The 20392-nt window shown below is 38.1% G+C and overlaps 3 protein-coding genes across 3 annotated transcripts in view; all 3 read right to left on the bottom strand.

Moving 5' to 3' along the window:
• Positions 1-5406, bottom strand: part of LOC125233544 — a 144773-nt gene extending 139367 nt beyond the window's left edge. The window contains exon 1 of the mRNA XM_048139600.1: positions 5367-5406. The gene's annotated coding sequence lies outside the window, so the exon portion shown is untranslated. The remainder of the gene's footprint in view (positions 1-5366) is intronic.
• LOC125233543 overlaps positions 1-5472 on the bottom strand; it is an 84465-nt gene extending 78993 nt beyond the window's left edge. Inside the window, exon 1 of the mRNA XM_048139599.1 lies at positions 5414-5472. The gene's annotated coding sequence lies outside the window, so the exon portion shown is untranslated. The remainder of the gene's footprint in view (positions 1-5413) is intronic.
• A 7445-nt stretch (positions 5473-12917) lies between these two features.
• On the bottom strand, positions 12918-20130 carry LOC125233486 (mucin-22-like). Its single transcript, XM_048139525.1, has 3 exons — positions 20095-20130; positions 19261-19338; positions 12918-18513 (listed from the first exon to the last, which is right to left on the bottom strand). The coding sequence occupies exons 1-3, from the start codon at positions 20128-20130 to the stop codon at positions 14263-14265; spliced, it is 4365 nt and encodes a 1454-aa protein (XP_047995482.1). The 3' UTR covers positions 12918-14262.
• Positions 20131-20392: the final 262 nt, after the last annotated feature.

Below are 20392 nucleotides of genomic sequence, written 5' to 3' on the forward strand. Positions count from 1 at the left end.
TGCTTGCCTGCCAGATTGTCACAAATACATACAAATTGTCTTTATACAATTTAACATGGAAAAGCCCACAAACTGTCTGTAAGGTACAGCGGGGCAAATCTCGACTGGGGGGCAAATGTAACTGGTCTATTTTTCCATGTTTTACAATGTTTGCATTATTAAATAGAGTGTCCACCGGTTATATATGGTAGGCGTGTTCAGTGGATATATGTAGAACTCAACATCGTAGCGTAATAATGGAAAAAATGGATTACTTAGTTACAATTGTCCTCCGGTCGAGATTTTTCCCGCTGTACCTTACATGTTATGTGATCGTCATGAATAAATAAATGTATTTTATCTATCTTAAATGAGGGCAGCAAGAACCGTGCACGTAGCGTTCATATAGCCCACGTTTCAGCAGCTTTAATGTTGCAACACTGCAGTTACAATCGGAATGTAACCTTAAGTATAATTGGAAACCCTATTATTGCAAAAGCTGGAATGTTTACGGCAGTAAACGATGTTATTACGCTGTAACTATTAGGTTCGTTAAACAGTTTACAAACAGTTGCCATTTGCCAAAAGGAGAATGTACTTTGGAAGTTTTAGAGCCGAGGACTTACTCATTGTCTTAAAATATGCAACAGTTGGAAAACAAAGTTATACTGAAACAGAATAAGGTATCACTTAAAAATGAACATAATACACGGTGTGACATGAGGAAACCGAATGATTTTAACAGCGTACTCCTCATCATAAAAGAAGAGTAAAATTTTATAAAAACTTTTCTGGATTTCACCTACCTTCAGAGTTATAAGCATTTAAAAAAACGACAATTACTTATTATTTTTCAGCACAAAACGCTATTTTGATGGCGATGATGCCGTTATCGGACATAATCTAACTATCCTCGTTGATAGATGTAAAAAAATAATTATAGTACCTAACTCATTGCAAAAAAAGTATTTTTTCTAGAAAAAAATTGTTAATTTTTATTTTAAGTGCCTGTTTTACGAATAACATTTACTTTTTATGTTAGAATACATCCAAAAAACTAAAAAAAAATTACACAAAAAATTTTTTTTTTGGCGAAATTCACTTGACGTCATATAGGTAACATTTTATATTTATTTTGCCCTCTGAAATGCATAGTTAAAATCTTTCGGTTCCCTCATACTACACCGTGTGCGTGTGTACTCGAATATTTCAAGTAGCCTATAGATTGACATACATGTCAAAATATTTAATACTACCCTCAAATATGATAAAATCACAATATAATCTTAATCCGCACTAAAATGTCCGAAGCTTATCAAGCGAGTCGAACTAAACGATTTGTATTTTTGCCAAATATCAATGTTCTATTCATGCACCTGATCCGAAGGAATACGGCTCTTAATACATTGATTTAAGGGTGATAGTGCGGGTTTGTAGTGATAGACAACATTGTGGTAGATATCAGGCTTTTATCTGTTATCAGAGGTTTCGGTTGTAATCGAGTTTGGAGATAGCCACTGAAGAGGCTACTGCAAATCGTTTCACATATGTAAAACTTCTGTGGGGCGATTTTATAATCTCGCATACGGGATTTTGTTTCTAAAATACCGGTTGAAAACGGTGACTTGCTTATTATTTTCAGTGACAATTTTCTGAATTCGAACTCGTGAGACTCAAAAATCGGCCCCCTGCTACTGTATTTATGTATTAGAACTATGGTTTTAAGATGTTATTGCCAAGGCTCGCTCGGATCGCATATTATGCTCAAAAATGAAGTTTTTGTTTCGAGAAATGTCACTTTCGCTACATAAGTACCTACTTTATTAAATCGATATCCTATCACAGTGCAATCTTACTCACATCTTAAAAGCATTGTTTGAATTACGCAGTAAGCTAGTTTCCTACTAGTCAAATCAGCTTCTTTTTAAGAACTTTACTGTCAAAACGATTTGCTAATATGGAATTACTATGAAATACTGAGGAGTGACATCACGGTCAATTCATTTACTTTAAATATTTCTCTTTGACTTATTAAATAGAAATTATGTTTAAACATAACTACTGTACATATATTTCTTCTAATTATGTGGTGCTTTATTTCGTGCACTGCATAAAATATTGTATTTTAAGTATAAGGAAACTCCTATTGAATAAGACTAATTAATTCCTAAAAGTTTTACAAGCTATAACATTGAAATATTCTATACCCAAGCATTAAAGTGTCCGTAAACAATCCATTGAGCTGTTAAAAATTGCTTTTACCCATTAAATATAATAAATACAGCTAATGGGTAATTCAGCACCCTTTCTTTCCTTCTCCCCTTAATGGGTCTGTAACGAGCCCTGCAATTTATAAATTTGCGAAAACGTCGGCACTTTTGCCTTTACGAGTTTCGCCGCCATCGCCATCGGAAAATATCTCAAATTCATTGCGATCCATTAGCATATTAGATTTTTTATCGTTAAGGCCCCGTACGACCATCTTGTAAATGGAATAAATATGGCACTGACATTAAAACTGTATTAGAATGATATAGAAATCACTCACACAAAGAGCGTTTTCACATTATCTGTGCCACTTTGCTGTTCATTGCCTGGTCAGCAAGGAAATATTGACGTTCAGTAATAATGTTACTTATCAACCCAGAAATAAGCACAGAATCGTCAGTGTTACGGGTAAGTGTCAATGTAACTATAGTGAAATAGTCCACTGATCCGATTTTGGATGTAGGAAGAATGTCAAAGATGGCGCTGACGACACAGTTGATAGTCAGTTCTCATTCAAGCTGCAGTTGGATTGCAGTCGGTAATATTTTCGAGGAAACGTGGGCTGCTGTGCTAGCTTCCATCCAGCGATATTTTGCGTCCATCTGACGAAATCCGACTAATATCTATACCTTTTTTGCCGAAGTTTCTGCAATCCTTATAGTTTGAACAATATACATATAGTAGGTATATATCAACATAAAAATTAAATTTCACAAGTAGGTACGTTTTTTTGCTAATTTGTGTATTATAATGTGTATATTAGTAACAAATATCCGCCAAGAGAACGCCATGAGCGTGGTTAAAAAGTGATCTAAATGAGATGAAATAGTTCAGATGAGACGTAAAATATTATTGTTTGTTGACAAACAAAGCCACGAAGAAGCGGATGGTACCTTAAGGTCATCTACTGCTGCATTGCTGCGGCGTCATCTGTCATTTTCCTTTCAGTCAAGATATTAATGCCATCAGTGGCAAATGACACTCATTTTTAACCGACTTCAAAAAAGGAGGAGGTTCTCAATTCGACTGAATGTTTTTTTTTTTTTTTTTTTTTTTTTTTTTTTTTTTTTTTTTTTTTTTGTATGTATGTTCCTCGATATCTCCGAGAATTGTGGACCGATTTTCAAAATTTTTTTTTTGATCGAACGGGTATAACCCCGAGATGGTCCCATTGGCACCAAGTCAGGGTCTGATGATGGGATCCTGGAGAAATCGAGGGAACTCTTCAAATGTTATAGGCACATGTAATGTTTTTAGTGTATTTTTCAAAGGTAAACCAGTATTTACGCCTGATGGTAATAATTTTATGTGGCTGAGCTGATGATGGAAGGTCAACTCCTCAATGGTTAGGAGTTAAAGGATAATTCTTTCACTAGCGTACATGTATTCGGACTGATACATATAATATCAATAGGAACCACTAAAAATCAACAAATAAATAAACTTTTTTAACAAAAAATAAAACCGCCTTCAAAAATAAGCGCGTTACAAAACACGGAGAAACTAAAAAGCAAAAAATAATAAACCTTTGAATTCAGATTTCTTATCGTATTGCAATAATCTAAACATCCAAATTATAAACAAATCAATTATTTTTGGAGTCGGTGCCAGCCTGCGTATGGTTGGGTGGGGCAAACAGGCAATAACAAGGCGACGAACAAGTCTGGTACCGACTGCAAAAATAATTGATTTGTTTATAATTTGGATGTTTAGATTATTGCAATACGATAAGAAATCTGAATTCAAAGGTTTATTACTTTTTGCTTTTTAGTTTCTCCGTGTTTTGTAACGCGCTTATTTTTGAAGGCGGTTTTATTTTTTATTAAAAGAATTAACAGATACGGCAGGAACAACACCGCGCGTAACGAAGTTACAGTCGACATCTGGACATGGGCTGACAGATGGACTGCATTACAACTGCAAGCAGTGCAGTATCTATACTAATTGAGTGGGATGCAGTCTATAATAATCGGGCCTAAATTATTCATATGAAGTGAATCCATAGGTACTTATCCATACTAATATTATAAATGGGAAAGTGTGTCATCTTTCACGGCCAAACGGAGCGACGAATTGATGTGATTTTTTAAGTGGAGATAGTTGAAGGGATGGAGAGTGACATAGGCTACGTTTTGTCTCTTTCTAACGCGTGCGAAACCGCGGGCAAAAGCTAGTCCATACTAATATTATAAATGGGAAAGTGTGTGTGTCTGTTTGTTTGTCCGTCCTTCACGGCAAAACGGAGCGACGAATTGACGTGATTTTTAAGTGGAGATATTTGAAGGGATGGAGAGTGCCATTGGCTACTTTTTGTCTCTTTCTAGCTCAAGCGAAGCCGCGGGCAACAGCTAGTAAATAATAGTTTACTCTCAAATAAACCCGCTGAAGAAAGAAGATACTATCTTAGTTTTAATTCAATAATCGGCTTAAAAGTATGTGTAAGTACTAAGTAGTCAACATGTCAAAGAAATTATATATTAACCGCCTTAACTATTAGGCCGGTAATTTGTTTGTTTGTACGTATATTATTTTAGACATAATTGGGTAAACAATGGGCACGAATATCGACCGACACACGCTGGTACTGTTTTAGTAAGATTACCTTCCGATTTGTAAGACAATGCGTCCTAATCTGTCTACTTTATTTAGTTCTGCTTTTGTACATGGATAAGTAGCGGCATATTTATAGTTTTAAATTTGTAATAATAATTCTACCTTAAATGTTCAAATAAACCCTGAAAGAGCGTTGAAAGTTATTGCGAAATATTGCGTTAATTTTAGCGAACTCAAGATTGAAATACCTATGTTTTTTTTTTCGTCTCAGGCTACCTACTTATACAATACAATATAATTATTAGGTAAGATATCGCAGGAGTGATAATATGACTTTTAAATATTAATAGCCGTTTAAATATGAATAGATGCCATAATAAATATTAATATTTAGCCATTTGAAGATGAAAAGATGCATATTAGATCTTAATCTTTAAAATAAGTAAATCCGAGTCGGTTTTTATCTGCAATCAATACACACAGACAATTGCGTACTTATCCAGCATCCATTTAAAACGCCTTTAACACCAAACAGCTGACCCACAAAATCCCAAATACAGACTCACCGTAAAAATATCCAATATGTAAAATCGAAAACACAAATGATATTCACCTGATGTTGTTTAAAGCAGGGTGCGTGGCACCGGCATGTTACGCGAGCGGCTCCAGGCGCGGAGCGGACGGGACTGCCTCGCCCCGGTCGATACACAACAGGTTGCGTGCGCCGCGCGTAAACAGCCCGGGCCGGCCGCCTCGTGCCGCTGCGGCCCTGGTACACACCTGGGCCCGCTGGAGGAAACATTCCCAGGGACTATTAAGGGTTTAAGCGTAAGAAGCGAGACGTAAGGTACATTTTTATAATTATTGTCATATTTGGCAAAAATTAAAAAAATTGATTGGCATGAATAAAATAATTCCTGGTATGCCTATTCCTGGTATCCCGGGCAGCCGCCTTGTGCTGCTGAGCCCCTCGTACCCACCTGGGTCCGGTGGAGGAAACTCGCCTTATTCCCAGAGACTTTTAAGGGTTTAAGCGTAAGAATCAAGACGTGACTTGGTCCACTTTTTAGGGTTCCGTAGTCAACTAGGAACCCTTATAGTTTCGCCATGTCTGTCTGTCCGTCCGTCCGTCCGTCCGTCCGTCCGTCCGTCCGTCCGCGGATAATCTCAGTAACCATTAGCACTAGAAAGCTGAAATTTGGTACCAATATGTATATCAGTCACGCCAACAAAGTGCAAAAATAAAAAATGGAAAAAAATGTTTTATTAGGGTACCCCCCCTACATGTAAAGTGGGGGCTGATATTTTTTTTAATTCCAACCCCAACGTGTGATATATTGTTGGATAGGTATTTAAAAATTAATAAGGGTTTGCTAAGATCGTTTTTTGATAATATTAATATTTTCGGAAATAATCGCTCCTAAAGGAAAAAAAAAGTGCGTCCCCCCCCCTCTAACTTTTGAACCATATGTTTAAAAAATATGAAAAAAATCACAAAAGTAGAACTTTATAAAGACTTTCTAGGAAAATTATTTTGAACTTGATAGGTTCAGTAGTTTTTGAGAAAAATACGGAAAACTACGGAACCCTACACTGAGCGTGGCCCGACACGCTCTTGGCCGGTTTTTTGTTTTGGCATATATTTTGGCACATAATATTATTGTAATTGGGATAAATTTTAATCAGAGCCCGGGCAGCCACTTCGAGCCGCTGCGGTCCTGGTACACACCTGGGCCCGGTGGAGGAAACTCGCCTTATTCCCAGGGACTTTTAAGAGTTTACGTGTAACGAGACGGGTCCATGGTTTTTATTTTAATTTTTGCGTACTTATTTGGCACATTATTGTAATAACCCGAAAGACGCCATCTAAGCCCTCCTACACGTATACTCGCAACTCGCAACTCGTCTGCAAACTGCGTCGTGCAACGTGTGACCGCATCTTCAAGACCAGTCTCGTCACGACACTCGTGTTGATTGCACGCGGCGATCTAATTTTGTTATTTACAATTTATTGTTTACGACGCGCGACATCTGTTGTCATGCAAGCGGTGGGCTGGTAATCCCGTAAACAACATGTCTACGGGGCTACCGGACTCGGGGTCAGAGATGGACATAGTAGATGAAGCTGGCCTATGTCGGCCGCACAGCAGGCAGGCAAGCATGGTGGCGCGATAAATAATAAAACATCTGGCCGTCTCTATCGCACTATATATTTAGGGGGGACGGTCAGATGTTTTATCATTTATCGCGCGACCACACTTGCTTGGCAGTAGGCCTAGCACATGATTGCCGCGAGAGTATGTCGCCGCGAGATAGACTACCCGTCCTTATGTCATTAATACAGTTAGAAGAAGACGTGTCATCTATCTCGCGGCGACATACTCTCGCGGCCATCATGTGCTAGGCCTACTGATGTGTTTAAAAACTTCATATCCCTATACCGCTGGCATAGGAATAAAAAATTGACTTATGCCAGTTGCATAAGAATGAGAATTTAGTAATATCTACCGGCATAGTGTAGGCATTTAAGTAGTAAAACAGTGCCGGGGAGAAACGCTCCGAATAAAATTATACAAAAATGAAAGTTTTTAAATATCAATGATGGCTATTAAAAATATTGCATAACATCATCCCCATACAAAAATAGCTCGTACAAAATAAATCGAAATAATTATGATCCTCGCCAAATTACACATGACACTTAATCCCATATTTTTCTCCGTATTTGTTGGAACGACTAGCACATGATATTATTATTACAAAACAGTACGGCATATTCTTTTTGTAAACATATATTCTAAATATGCCGTACTACAACTGTTCCGACTGGCCGCCATTAGCGCCCTGACAAGCTCCGTGGCACAATATTGAAGCCCCGCCTACCGTGGCACAATATTCGTGGGGTCATTTTTGAGAGCTCTTTAGACATCTAGGTATATTAACAATCGCTGCTTCACAGTTACCGCCTGCCAAAAACGCCAACAGTCGACCTGTCATATTTCAATCATACACGCATAGTACGCGTTCACCTACACGAGCTTAGACTGTGTGGTAGAAACGCGGCTCTTTCGTATATTTGATAGCCAGTGTCCGAGGTGTGGTTATATTAAGTAGAATAACGCCTATCTACAATTTTTCTCGCACTTCGCGGTCCTATTCGAACACAATGCCATAAGTTATACACATACACATCGGTTATACACATCGGTGTCAAAATGGCGTTTTAGTTGAGCAAATGTCACTTTTATCATTGAGAAATCGGCATCGTAATTCTAAGTCATCTTATAAGCATTGCTCGAATAGGACAGTGTTTGTTTTGTAACTTATACATTTATGTATAGACATAAGTACATATCATGTGTAGAAAATAGAAATCCACTTCCATCCAACACCCACACTACCCTGATTGATATATATCCGACGGCACAAACTAGATCCCGGCGGTACGAAGCCTTTAAAACGCCTCCAAGGAAGGCAGATTGTTCTCGTTCGAGTTTATTGAAAACACAATGTGGATATCTTGAATTTTTATTACTAGATAACGTAAATGTGACGGAAAATGATATTGTGTGGAGAAAGTGAAGAGCGCCCCTAAGTTACTTACTAGAACCAAGAATTACATACATTATTCGTACTTTTGCGAGTTTTACGGCAGTTAGTAACGTCAAAAATAATTTTTCCCCTCACTAGCTCGGAAACACGTGTTTTGTCCTTTAATACCAGCGGGTAAAAACGCATTTTATCCACTAGTGGGTAAAGTAATTCGACCTTGAATAAAGTCAAATTAACTGCTTTAAAATTGATAAAAGTAGGAGAATCTAGTAATAAAGATGATTTACCACCTGTGGAACTAACTGGAAGCAGTGATAAACGCATTTTTTGCGTTGTAGTTGCCTCGCTATAGTGAGGGGAAAAGTTTTGTGTTACACACGGGTGCAAATGTATTTTACTTCTCGTGTGTTAAAAAACTCGCAAGTTCAGGATTCTATTCTCGAACCACTCGCTTCGCTCGTGGTCCACACTCGGCGTTAAAATACAACTTTGCCCCCTTGTATAACAAATAACTATTAACTTCTGATTAGCAGAAACGTCTGCAATCGATGCCACTAATCTTAGAAGTAATATCCTTTCGTTTCTATAGTTGGTTATGTCACTAAGTACCAATTTTTGCTATACCCTTTCAGACGCATGTACCAACTGTAAAATGTATATGATGTAAATAAAGAACTATTGAACTATTAAATAATGTCAAAAAATCACAGATAAATATTGCGTAATTTATGCTAATATTATTTTACATATTTATTTCACCTTCAAATGGGAATTGTTAGAATAGTTGATTATAAAATACGGTAGGTATTTCAAACGATTACTTCTACAAATCTACATGTACCTAACCTCGTTTGTTCGTATCTATTGGTTTAAGAAGTAGGTGTTGGCTTCTTCAGGTGAATCTGACGGTTTTTCCTAGAACCCCCAAACGTTATCATAAGTTACCGCGCTGTATTTTAGTTTACAAAAAAACCTATAAAACTTGTCTCTTAAAATCAAAGCTTGCGAAGAGGAAGAGACTGTCAGAAACCTAATGTACGCCCTCGACAGAAAAATAATGAACTTTGGAACAGTTTACCTGGAACCAAAGGACTTCAGCGGGCTAGGTACCTACCCATCTCATCATCAAACACATGGAGATAGTCGAAAAGCTCCTGAAAAGATGAAGGATCTTCGGCCAATTGCACAAAAAATCCCAATGGTGGAAGTGTATCCGGGCCCCCGCAGATATAAGATAAGATAAGATAAATGTAAGGTTCATTTTAAGCCTGTATTTGTTACTGGGGAGTTTTCTTGTAGATCGACAATGGAATTTTTGTCTGCAATTCTCTAGGGAATTCCTGTACGGTTTTATATTTTATCTTGTCTCGAGAGGGTATCTAGTGGCATTTCCAGGCCTATCTTATATAAGTTTATCTATGTCAAGCATCATGTCTTTGTCTCGATGTGTTGGGTAACACGGTTCTATGTATATACCGATCTCCGTCTAATTCAAATGCAGAACCTTTTATAGACTCGTTAAAAAATTACTTAGAATCGTGTTCTCTAAACACTAACGTTATAATTACTGGCGATATAAACATTAATATAAAACCTAAACCTGTAGAACCCTCGCATGAATTTAAAAACAGGATTTACTACTTAAATACTCTATCGTTGTTTGGACTGCTTGCTGGTCACACGAGACCAACAAGAGAAAAAAATTGCTTAGATCATTTTATTCTCAAAATAAATAAAATAAAATTTTTCCCTACTATAGCCATCGTAAAAACTACTACTACCGATCATTTTACAACTTTTCTATCTATAGCTAAATTAAAAAATCAATCTGTTCAGAATAATATTAAAACCACAATAAATTTTGAAAATGCGCGTAAATATTTGCAGGAAAAAAACCTATCTGAATTAATTTTCTGTGATAATCCTGATATTGTAACCGACCGTCTGATACATATGTTAAGCGACTCTATACAAACTAACACTAAAACAACCGAAATACCTAGTAAGGGTCGTATTATAAAACCCTGGATCACGGCAGGGATACTACGCTGCATACGTAACCGAAATAAATTACAATGTAAAGTTCGGAGTGATCCTTCTAATATGGTCTTAAAATTAACATATACTCGGTACAGGAATTTTTGCAACAAACTCATTAAAAAGTTAAAAATAAAATACGAAAGGGAACTACTAGAAAAATCTTTACATGATAATAAAAAACTTTGGAAAAACATAAAAACATTAACCTATACTAATAAATCTAACAAATTAAATGCAGAACTTCTGAATATCAAAACCACGTTTACTGAATCGGCAAATTACATAAATTCATATTTTGCAAACATTGGAAAAAAGCTTACTGAACAAATAACGCCTGACCCACAAAGTGACATAAACTCTTCTCTCACAAATATTCCCTCTCACCCCGGGTCTTTTGTGCTACTGCCCACTAATGATGACGAAATTTCTAATATCCTAACAAGTCTAAAAAGTAACAGTGCACCTGGATGGGACAATATACCCACAAAATTTCTAAAATACGTTTCCAAAGAAGTGGTTCCGATCATAACTCACTTAGTGAACCTGAGTTTTAAATTAGGAGTCTTCCCCAAGTCTCTAAAAAAATCTACAATCACACCTGTGTATAAAAACGGAGATAAGAGTAACATCACTAACTATAGGCCAATTTCAGTTTTACCGGTCATATCAAAAATTCTTGAAAAGGTATTAAATACTAGACTGCTAAACTACCTAGATAAATTTAACCTCCTATCGACATCGCAGTTCGGCTTTAGAAGAGGAAGGTCTACAGAAGACGCTATAACCACTCTCAGCACACTAGTTGTAGAACAACTTGACAACAACAAGAAGAGTTTAGCTGTCTTCTTAGACCTAAGAAAAGCCTTTGACACGGTCTCTCTTCCCATTCTTTTGAAGAAGTTAGAAAAGAAAGGTGTAAGGGGGACACCGCTCTTACTTTTTAAGGATTACCTATGGGGTAGAAAGCAACGCGTTAAACTGGGTGATTATGTTAGTACAGGATGAGGACGTCCTATATGGAGTACCTCAAGGAAGCGTGTTGGGTCCAACGTTATTTTTGGACTATATTAACGACCTCTGCGACATTATCATCCCAAATGCAAGTATCTTCTCTTACGCAGACGACACCGCCGTTGTTTTCAATGGAGACTCGTGGGGAGAGTTGAAAATTATTACAGAGCTGGGAATGGCCCAGATATCAAAATGGCTTAAAACAAATTTACTCACATTAAACACCGACAAGACTAAATATATGTGCTTCAGCATTACCAATTTCACGCAGCCGATGCCGATGAATCTTAAAATTCATTCGTGCCACCTTTCTTACTGTACTACGTCGTTATGTACCTGCCCCACTATTGAAAAGGTAACTGAAATAAAATACTTAGGTGTAAATGTAGACCAGCATTTGAAATGGTATTCTCACCTTGACCAAGTCATTACTAGGGTTAGGAAGCTGCTTTGGATATTTATGACACTGAGACACATTGTACCAGGTAACAACACACAGGCAAAATCTCGCAATATATTAAATGAAATATATATATCCCTGGTGCAATCTGTCCTATTGTATTGTATACCGATTTGGGATAATGCAGCGAAAAGCCGCTTTATATACCTTGAACGCTGTCAACGTGCTCTCATAAAGATCATGTATTTTAAGAAGAGACAATTTTCTACTGAACGTTTATACCAGATCAGCGGTCTTCTTTCTGTCCGAAAACTGTTTATCTTACAATCAACGCTTAAGAAACACAAGTTACTACCATATAATCCTAAATATAAAACTAAAAGAAATATAATTAACGTTGCAATGACTTCACATACTCGCACATACTTTGCAAGCTCACAATTTACATACCTAAAATCAACAGAGAACTTGACATTCACTCAAAATCATATCACGAATGTAAATCGATTATCACCAAGTGGCTTAAAAGTAAGACGTATGAAGATACGGAGTATATGTACGGAGCACACACACACACACACACACACACACACACACACACACACACGCGCGCGCGCCCACACACACACGCCCACACACACACACACACACACACACACACACACACACGCGCGCGCGCATACACGCATGTACCTTGAGTTGATAGTGTTTTAAGTATTGAATTGTTATTATATCATAATGTTTTGTACTTATATACCCACATGTTTAAATACTATTATGTTTAGGTTCTAGCTGTTCTTATTTAGCTTATTTAGTTTATATACATAAAATAATTATACCTTCTACAAAATGTATAATTCATAATATTAAGGGAAGAGCGGTGCCTCCCAACACAGGCATTTATTTGCTTACCGGGTGGCTCCATCCCCCGTATCATGTAGTATGTATGTTTCACAAATAAATAATTTTTGATTTTTTTTGATTTTGATTTTTTGATATATCCTAATAAGAGCCACTTGCACCAACGAAAATGGAGGGTTAACCCACCATTTTATATGGGGTTTGACAGATGACAGCCTACTAACCCTGAGTTAAGTAATTGGTGCAAGTGGGCCTTAAAAAATATGTGTTTGTTTAAAAACTATTTGCAACAAATCAATATTATATGTATTAAATATTTTTTTACGGGCAGTCAATAAGTTTTTAGTTTCTTTTGCATTTCTCAAATACTACTACTTCTCATTTCTCATTTTACCAATTTCTCAAATAATTTAGGGGAACGCTGCGGTGAGACTCCGATCAACCAGCAGATCAAACGCCGCAAATGGAACTGGATTGGCCATACGCTCCGAAGGGACCCCGACCACATACCGAGGCAAGCCCTAGACTGGAATCCCCAAGGAAAGCGAAGACGTGCCCGCCCTAAGCAGTCCTGGCGGCGGACGATCACTGCAGAAGCGAAGGCGATAGGGATGACCTGGAGCAAAGTAAAGCGCGAAGCTCAAAACCGCTCGGGATGGCGACGCACTGTGGATGCCCTCTGCCCCATCTAGGGGACATAGGACATTAAGAAGAAGAACTTGCACCAACGACTTAACTCAGGGTTAGTGGGCTGTCATCTGTCAAATTCCATATAAAATGGTGGGTTAACCCTCGGGTTAACCCTCCATTGTCGTTAGTGCAAGTGACAAATAAAAAAAACATTAGACCTACCCGATTTCGTATACTAAGAGTGTTTTAATCCGTTTTCTTAACACATCTACTGTATGTAACCTTGTATAGAAAGTATTTATTATTACTTTATAGCAGGGCTGGGAACCGGATATAAACCGTTCAGGAGTCTAATACTTTTAATAATTTTATGTTCTTTCTTTACATAGGACTTAATCATGTATGTATTTGATAACATCGTCCCATCCTATTAAAAATAAATAATTAAAAACGAAAGTGCGCAACAAAACAGGTATTTTTGTATAAAAAAAGTACCGGTTCCGAGCCGTGTTTTCTAGTAAAAAATATAAATAAATTCTTCCTCTGAGATTTATCTTCCATTGTACATAGATTCTTCATTTGGAGATGATCCTTCCATACAGCGGTGGTCACTCACCAACTCACCATCACTAACTTCTGTTACAGATAATCAGGTTCATGGTAAAAGTTGAACCACAGACGGTCAAGCAAATGAAGTTTCTATAGAACGAAGAACCTTCGCCCCTTCATTTTTCAAAGGTTAATCGGGTATTTCGCACCCCCAGGGGGTAACAGGGGGATGAAACTTTGTACACGGTATTACCTCTTCAAAAGGCAACATTTGATTATAGTTTCGACCCAAAAACCCTGGGGGCAATTTTTCTTAGCTTATCCTGCTATACCCTTCCGCCAGTTTTTTTAGTGACAAGATTTGTTTGACCGTCTTAAATATTCTTTAGTATTGAACCTTCGGTGTTAGGTGGATTAAATTAATCTGTAGAAAAAGTTGACTCAGTCGTAGATTCTTCTTTAGAAGTAGATACATTTTCTGTACTAGGACTGGATTCATCTGTGTCAGAATCAGTTTCTATGGTAGGAGTTGCTTCTGTTGTAGAACTATCTTGCTCAGTAGTAGATGAGCTTTCAGTGCTGGAGATGGATTTATCTGTCGCCGAATCATTTTCTATAGTTGAATTTTGCTCTGTGGTTGAACTATCTTCTTCAGTATTAGATGAAGTTTCAGTACTAGAAGTGGATTCATCTGTGGCAGAATCAGTTTCTAGGATAGTAGTTGCTTCTGTTGTAGAATTATCTTCCTCAGTAGTAGATGAGCTTTCAGTGCTGGAGGTGGATTCATCAGTGACCGAATCGTTTTCTGTAGTTGAACTTTGCTCTGTGGTTGAACTATCTTCTTCAGTAGTAGATAAACCTTCAGTGCTGGAGGTAGATTCATCAGTAACTGAATCAGTTTCTATAGTAGAAGTTGCATCTGTAGTTGAACTGTCTTCTTCGCCTTCAGTGGAAGAGGTGGATTCATCTGTGGCAGAATCAGGCTTTATGGTAGAAGTCGCTTCTGTGGTAGAACTATCATCTTCAGTAGTAGATGAACTTTCAGTGCTGGAGGTGGATTCATCTGTAGCAGAATCAGGCTCTATGGTAGGAGTTGACTCCGTTATAGAACTATCTTCTTCAGTAGTAGATGAACCTTCATTGCTAGAGGTGGATTCATCTGTATCAGAATCAGTTTCTACTGTAGAAGTTGCTTTTGTTGTAGAACTCTCTTCTGCGTTAGTAGTGAATTCATCTGTAGCCGAATCGTTTTCTATAGTTGAACTTTGCTCTGTGGTTGAACTATTTTCTTCAGTAGTAGATGAGGTTTCAGTACTAGAAGTGGATTCATCTGTGGCAAAATCTGTTTCTATGATAGTAGTTGCTTCTATGTCGTCTTCAGTAGTAGATGAACCTTCAGTGCTAGAGGTAGATTCCTCTGTAGCAGAATCAGGCTCTAAGGTAGAAGTTGCCTCCGTTGTAGAACTATCTTCTTCAGTAGATGAGCTCTCAGTGCTAGACGTGGATTCATCTGTAACAGAATCAAGCTCTATGGTAGAAGTCGCTTCTGTGGTAGAACTCTCTTCTTCAGTAGTAAATGAACCTTCAGTGCTAGAGGTAGATTCCTCTGTAGCAGAATCAGGCTCTATGGTAGAAGTTGCCTCCGTTGTCGAACTATCTTCTTCAGTAGTAGATGAACCTTCATTGCTAGAGGTGGATTCATCTGTATCAGAATCAGTTTCTACTGTAGAAGTCGCTTCTGTGGTAGAACTCTCTTCTTCAGTAGTGAATGAACCTTCAGTGCTAGAGGTAGATTCCTCTGTAGCAGAATCAGGCTCTATGGTAGAAGTTGCCTCCGTTGTAGAACTATCTTCTTCAGTAGTAGATGAACCTTCATTGCTAGAGGTGGATTCATCTGTATCAGAATCAGTTTCTACTGTAGAAGTTGCTTCTGTTGTAGAACTCTCTTCTGCGTTAGTAGTGAATTCATCTGTAGCCGAATCGTTTTCTATAGTTGAACTTTGCTCTGTGGTTGAACTATTTTCTTCAGTAGTAGATGAGGTTTCAGTACTAGAAGTGGATTCATCTGTGGCAAAATCTGTTTCTATGATAGTAGTTGCTTCTGTGTCGTCTTCAGTAGTAGATGAACCTTCAGTGCTGGAGGTAGATTCATGAGTATCTGAATCAGTTTCTACAGTAGAAGTTTCCACTGTTGTTGAACTGTCTTCTTCACCTTCAGTGGTAGAGGTGAATTTATCTGTAGCAGAATCAGGCTCTATGGTAGAAGTCGCTTCTGTGGTAGAACTCTCTTCTTCAGTAGTAAATGAACCTTCAGTGCTAGAGGTAGATTCCTCTGTAGCAGAATCAGGCTCTATGGTAGAAGTTGCCTCCGTTGTACAACTATCTTCTTCAGTAGTAGATGAACTTTCAGTGCTAGAGGTGGATTCATCTGTGTCAGAATCAGTTTCTACTATAGAAGTTGCTTCTGTTGTAGAACTATCTCCTTCGGTAGTAGTGGATTCATCTGTAGCCGAATCGTTTTCTATAGTTGAACTTTGCTCTGTGGTTGAACTATCTTCTTCAGTAGTAGATGAGGTTTCAGTACTAGAAGTGGATTCATCTGTGGCAAAATCTGTTTCTATGATAGTTGTTGCTTCTGTGTCGTCTTCAGTAGTAGATGAACCTTCAGTGCTGGAGGTAGATTCATGAGTATCTGAATCAGTTTCTACAGTAGAAGTTTCCACTGTTGTTGAACTATCTTCTTCACCTTCAGTGCTGGAGGTGGATTCATCTGTGGCAGAATCAGGCTCTATGGTAGAAGTCGCTTCTGTGGTAGAACTCTCTTCTTCAGTAGTAAATGAACCTTCAGTGCTAGAGGTAGATTCCTCTGTAGCAGAATCAGGCTCTATGGTAGAAGTTGCCTCCATTGTAAAACTATCTTCTTCAGTAGTAGATGAACTTTCAGTGCTAGAGATGGATTCATCTGTGTCAGAATCAGTTTCTACTGTAGAAGTTGCTTCAGTTGTAGAACTCTCTTCTGTGTTAGTAGTGGATTCATCTGTGGCCGAATCGTTTTCTATAGTTGAACTTTGCTCTGTGGTTGAACTATCTTCTTCAGTAGTAGATGAGGTTTCAGTACTAGAAGTGGATTCATCTGTGGCAAAATCTGTTTCTATGATAGTAGTTGCTTCTGTGGTTGAACTGTCTTCTTCAGTAGTAGATGAGCTTTCAGTGCTGGAGGTGGATTCATCTGTGGCAAAAGCTGTTTCTATGGTTGAAGTTGCCTCTGTGGTGGAAATATCATCTTCAGTAGTAGAGGTAGATTTATCTGTGGTTGAACTATCTTCTTCAGTAGTAGATGAGCTTTCAGTACTAAGAGTGGATTCATCTGTGACAGAATCGTTGTCTATGGTGGAACCTGGTTCTGTGGTAGAATTATCTTCTTCGGTAGTAGATGAACCTTCAGTGTTAGAGGTGGATTCATCTGTAGCAGTATCAGGCTCTATGGTAGAAGTTGAGTCTGTTGTTGAAGATTGTTCAGTAGAAGAAGTAGATTCATCCGTCATAGAGGTAGCCTCGTCTTTGCTTGAGTCTTCAGTGGTAGAAGTTTGTTCTTCTGTAGTAGAAGTGGCTTCATCGATAGCTAAATCAGGCTCTATAGTAGAGCTTGAATCAGTTGTTGAAGATTCTTCAGTAGTAGAAGTACCTTCATCTGTAGTAGAAGTGGAGTCACCAGTAGCTAAATTAGGCTCTATAGTAGAGCTTGAATCAGTTGTAGAAGGTTCTTCAGTGGTGGAAGTACCTTCTTCTGTAGTAGAAGTTGGTTCATCAGTAGCTAAATCAGGCTCTATAGTAGAAGTTGTGTCAGTCGTTGGAGATTCATCCGTAGTAGAAGTAGATTCTTCTTTATTAGAACTGGATTCGTCTGTAGTAGAATCAGGCTCTATGGTAGAGCCTGAATCTGTTGTTGATGAATCTTCTGAAGGAGAAGATTCATCCGTAGTAGAAGTAGGTTCATCTGTACTAAAATCAGGCTCTATAGTAGAACTCGCATCAGTTGTAGAAGATCCTTCACTGGTAGACGTTTCATCACTGTCAGACCCGTCTTCAGTGGTAGAAATAGATTCATCCGATGTTGATCCTTCAGTAGTAGAAGATTCTGTAGCAGAATCAGTTTCTATAGTAGTAGATATAGCTTCATCAGTAGTGGAAATATCTCTTTCAGTACTTGCAGAGTCTAAAGTAGAAGTGAGATCAGTAGACGTATCTTCAGTAGTAGATGTAACTGCTTCAGTATTACTTGCTGGATCTATAGAAGTAGGGTCATCTGTTCCTTCAGTTGTACTTTCAGGGTCTAAAGTGGAAGTGAGATCAGTAGATGTATCTTCAGTAATAGATGTAGTTGCATCAGAATTTTCTGGATCTATGGACGTAGGATTTGTTCCTTCTGTTGTACTGTCAGGGTCTAAAGTGGCTGGATGCTCCGTGGTATTATTAGGTGGAGGTGGTCGTTCAGTGGCACATGCTGTGGTGGGTTGCTTGACGCAGCGGCCGTTGGTGCAGTACCGGTGACCAGGAAACCAGCATGAGCTGAGGATGCCTCCGCGAGGTGTGCAGATGAGACGGGTGCGGCAGTCATGGCAACGGACACCCTGGGGAGATTGAGATTTACTGGTTAGCTTCAAAACTTGCTGGACAATACTCCATATATAATAGAAAATGGGATTGCGCCTATAGGCTTTTAAGTGTCCACCAAGGTGTTAAAAACTGTTTGTACGCTATGAGGGGAGACCCTCATAGCGCATGAGAATGCGGTCTACCACAACTTGAGTTTTCGAGTGAGTCAATACAACTAACGCGAATAAGGGCATATAGACTGGCATGCGAGAACACTAGTTATGCTACACTCCCATAAGATGCCTACATACAGTTTAAAAATACTTATCATTAATGTTCAAAATTACGCTTGAAATACTTTAAAAACTTACTTCGTCATCACACAGTTTTATCTACGGCAGTTTTAGTAGCGTAGATTTTATAACGTACAAAAGATAAGGTATCCGAATATTACTAAAAAGGTGTACATAATAATCCACCTAATTTAAAAATCGAACTTCTTATAACAATTACTTACACAAATACCCCCAGGTATTAACGACACGGCCGAATAGGTAAAATATGAGAAGGCGTATGTCCAAATTGCCCAGTTATTAGGTTATTACAAAAATCAAATAAAAATTCTATGTGGATAATATTGTCTTCGGTTACCGCGATAGTTACTCATGAAATAAAACTATGGAAACGGATTATATCGCGTATAATGAATTTACAATACATTCCGATTCCCGACCACGAATGCTGTAAAGTGTTCGAAACGTCGGCATGGATTGTAAATTTATTATATTTCATTAGTATGTGGAATTAATATTAAAATTTACCCTGAAATCACATTCGATGCGTTTTTTGCAAAAAAGACCTCGACAATCCTTAGCGAGGACCGCCGTCGCCAATAAAACCTGAAATTATAATAAATTACGATAGGAAATTATGAAGATTGGTTAACATAAAATCATCATTATCTTCCTTGAGCTATCCCGGCATTGGCCACGGCTCATGGAAGCTTGGGGTTCGCTTTGACAACTAATCCCAAAATTTGGCATAGGCACTAGTTTTTACGAAAGCGAATATCTGGCCTTCCAACCCGAAAGGTAACTAGGCCTTACTGGGATCAGCCCGGTTTCCTCACGATATTTTCCTTCACCAAAAAGCGACTGGCAAATTTAAAATAGGTAATTATATTTAACTATTAAATAGTAACATAAAATAAAACATAGATATTTACCACGATTTAATGTTTTCTAGTTCCAGTTTAATTTTAATACAAAGCTTGTTTGTAAAAGATTTGTTGACAAAAACTTCCTTTCTTGGCGGGCGTGTGGTCTAGTGGTAAAGACGTTAGCCGCGTAAGCTGAAGACCCGGGTTCGATTCCCGGCTCGGCCACCAGTGGGCCTTGCCGTTTTTTCTTTCATGTATGATATCTATTTCAATTTATAAAAACTTCCTCATTAAGTAACTGTTTTGAAAGACTGAAACGTTCACAATGCTTTAGCTGTAGCTCAACATAAATTAGGTTGACAAAGATTTTCTAATTTTATTTATTTTCATCTACGTGTGTAGACACGTACATAACTCCCGACTCAGTACATAACTCACTGTATTATCAAACATATCTTAATTAATAATTAAACTAATAAATAAAGATGAAACTCACCACAACTCCAAATACAACTAATTTTTCGGAAGCCATTATTCCACTTGTACCCACCACGTCCCTGTGTTCAACTAACGAGGCCCAGTACCACCAACAATAACATTAAATACCTGTTATTTATCAGAAATACCCGTTCTCCAGATAACGGAACAGGTAGTACCAGCTGGCACCATTGGAAACACATTTTGGCGTGGTACTTCCAGGATAACCAGTATAAGCGTCTTTTGCTCACCAAGAAGATGTAAGGACTAGAGAGGTCTCGCTAGACTGGTTGAATCTCGTGATACGGTTGTATGGT

This window comes from Leguminivora glycinivorella, chromosome 14 (genome assembly GCF_023078275.1).
Source record: "Leguminivora glycinivorella isolate SPB_JAAS2020 chromosome 14, LegGlyc_1.1, whole genome shotgun sequence".
Taxonomy (NCBI): Eukaryota; Metazoa; Arthropoda; class Insecta; order Lepidoptera; family Tortricidae; genus Leguminivora; species Leguminivora glycinivorella.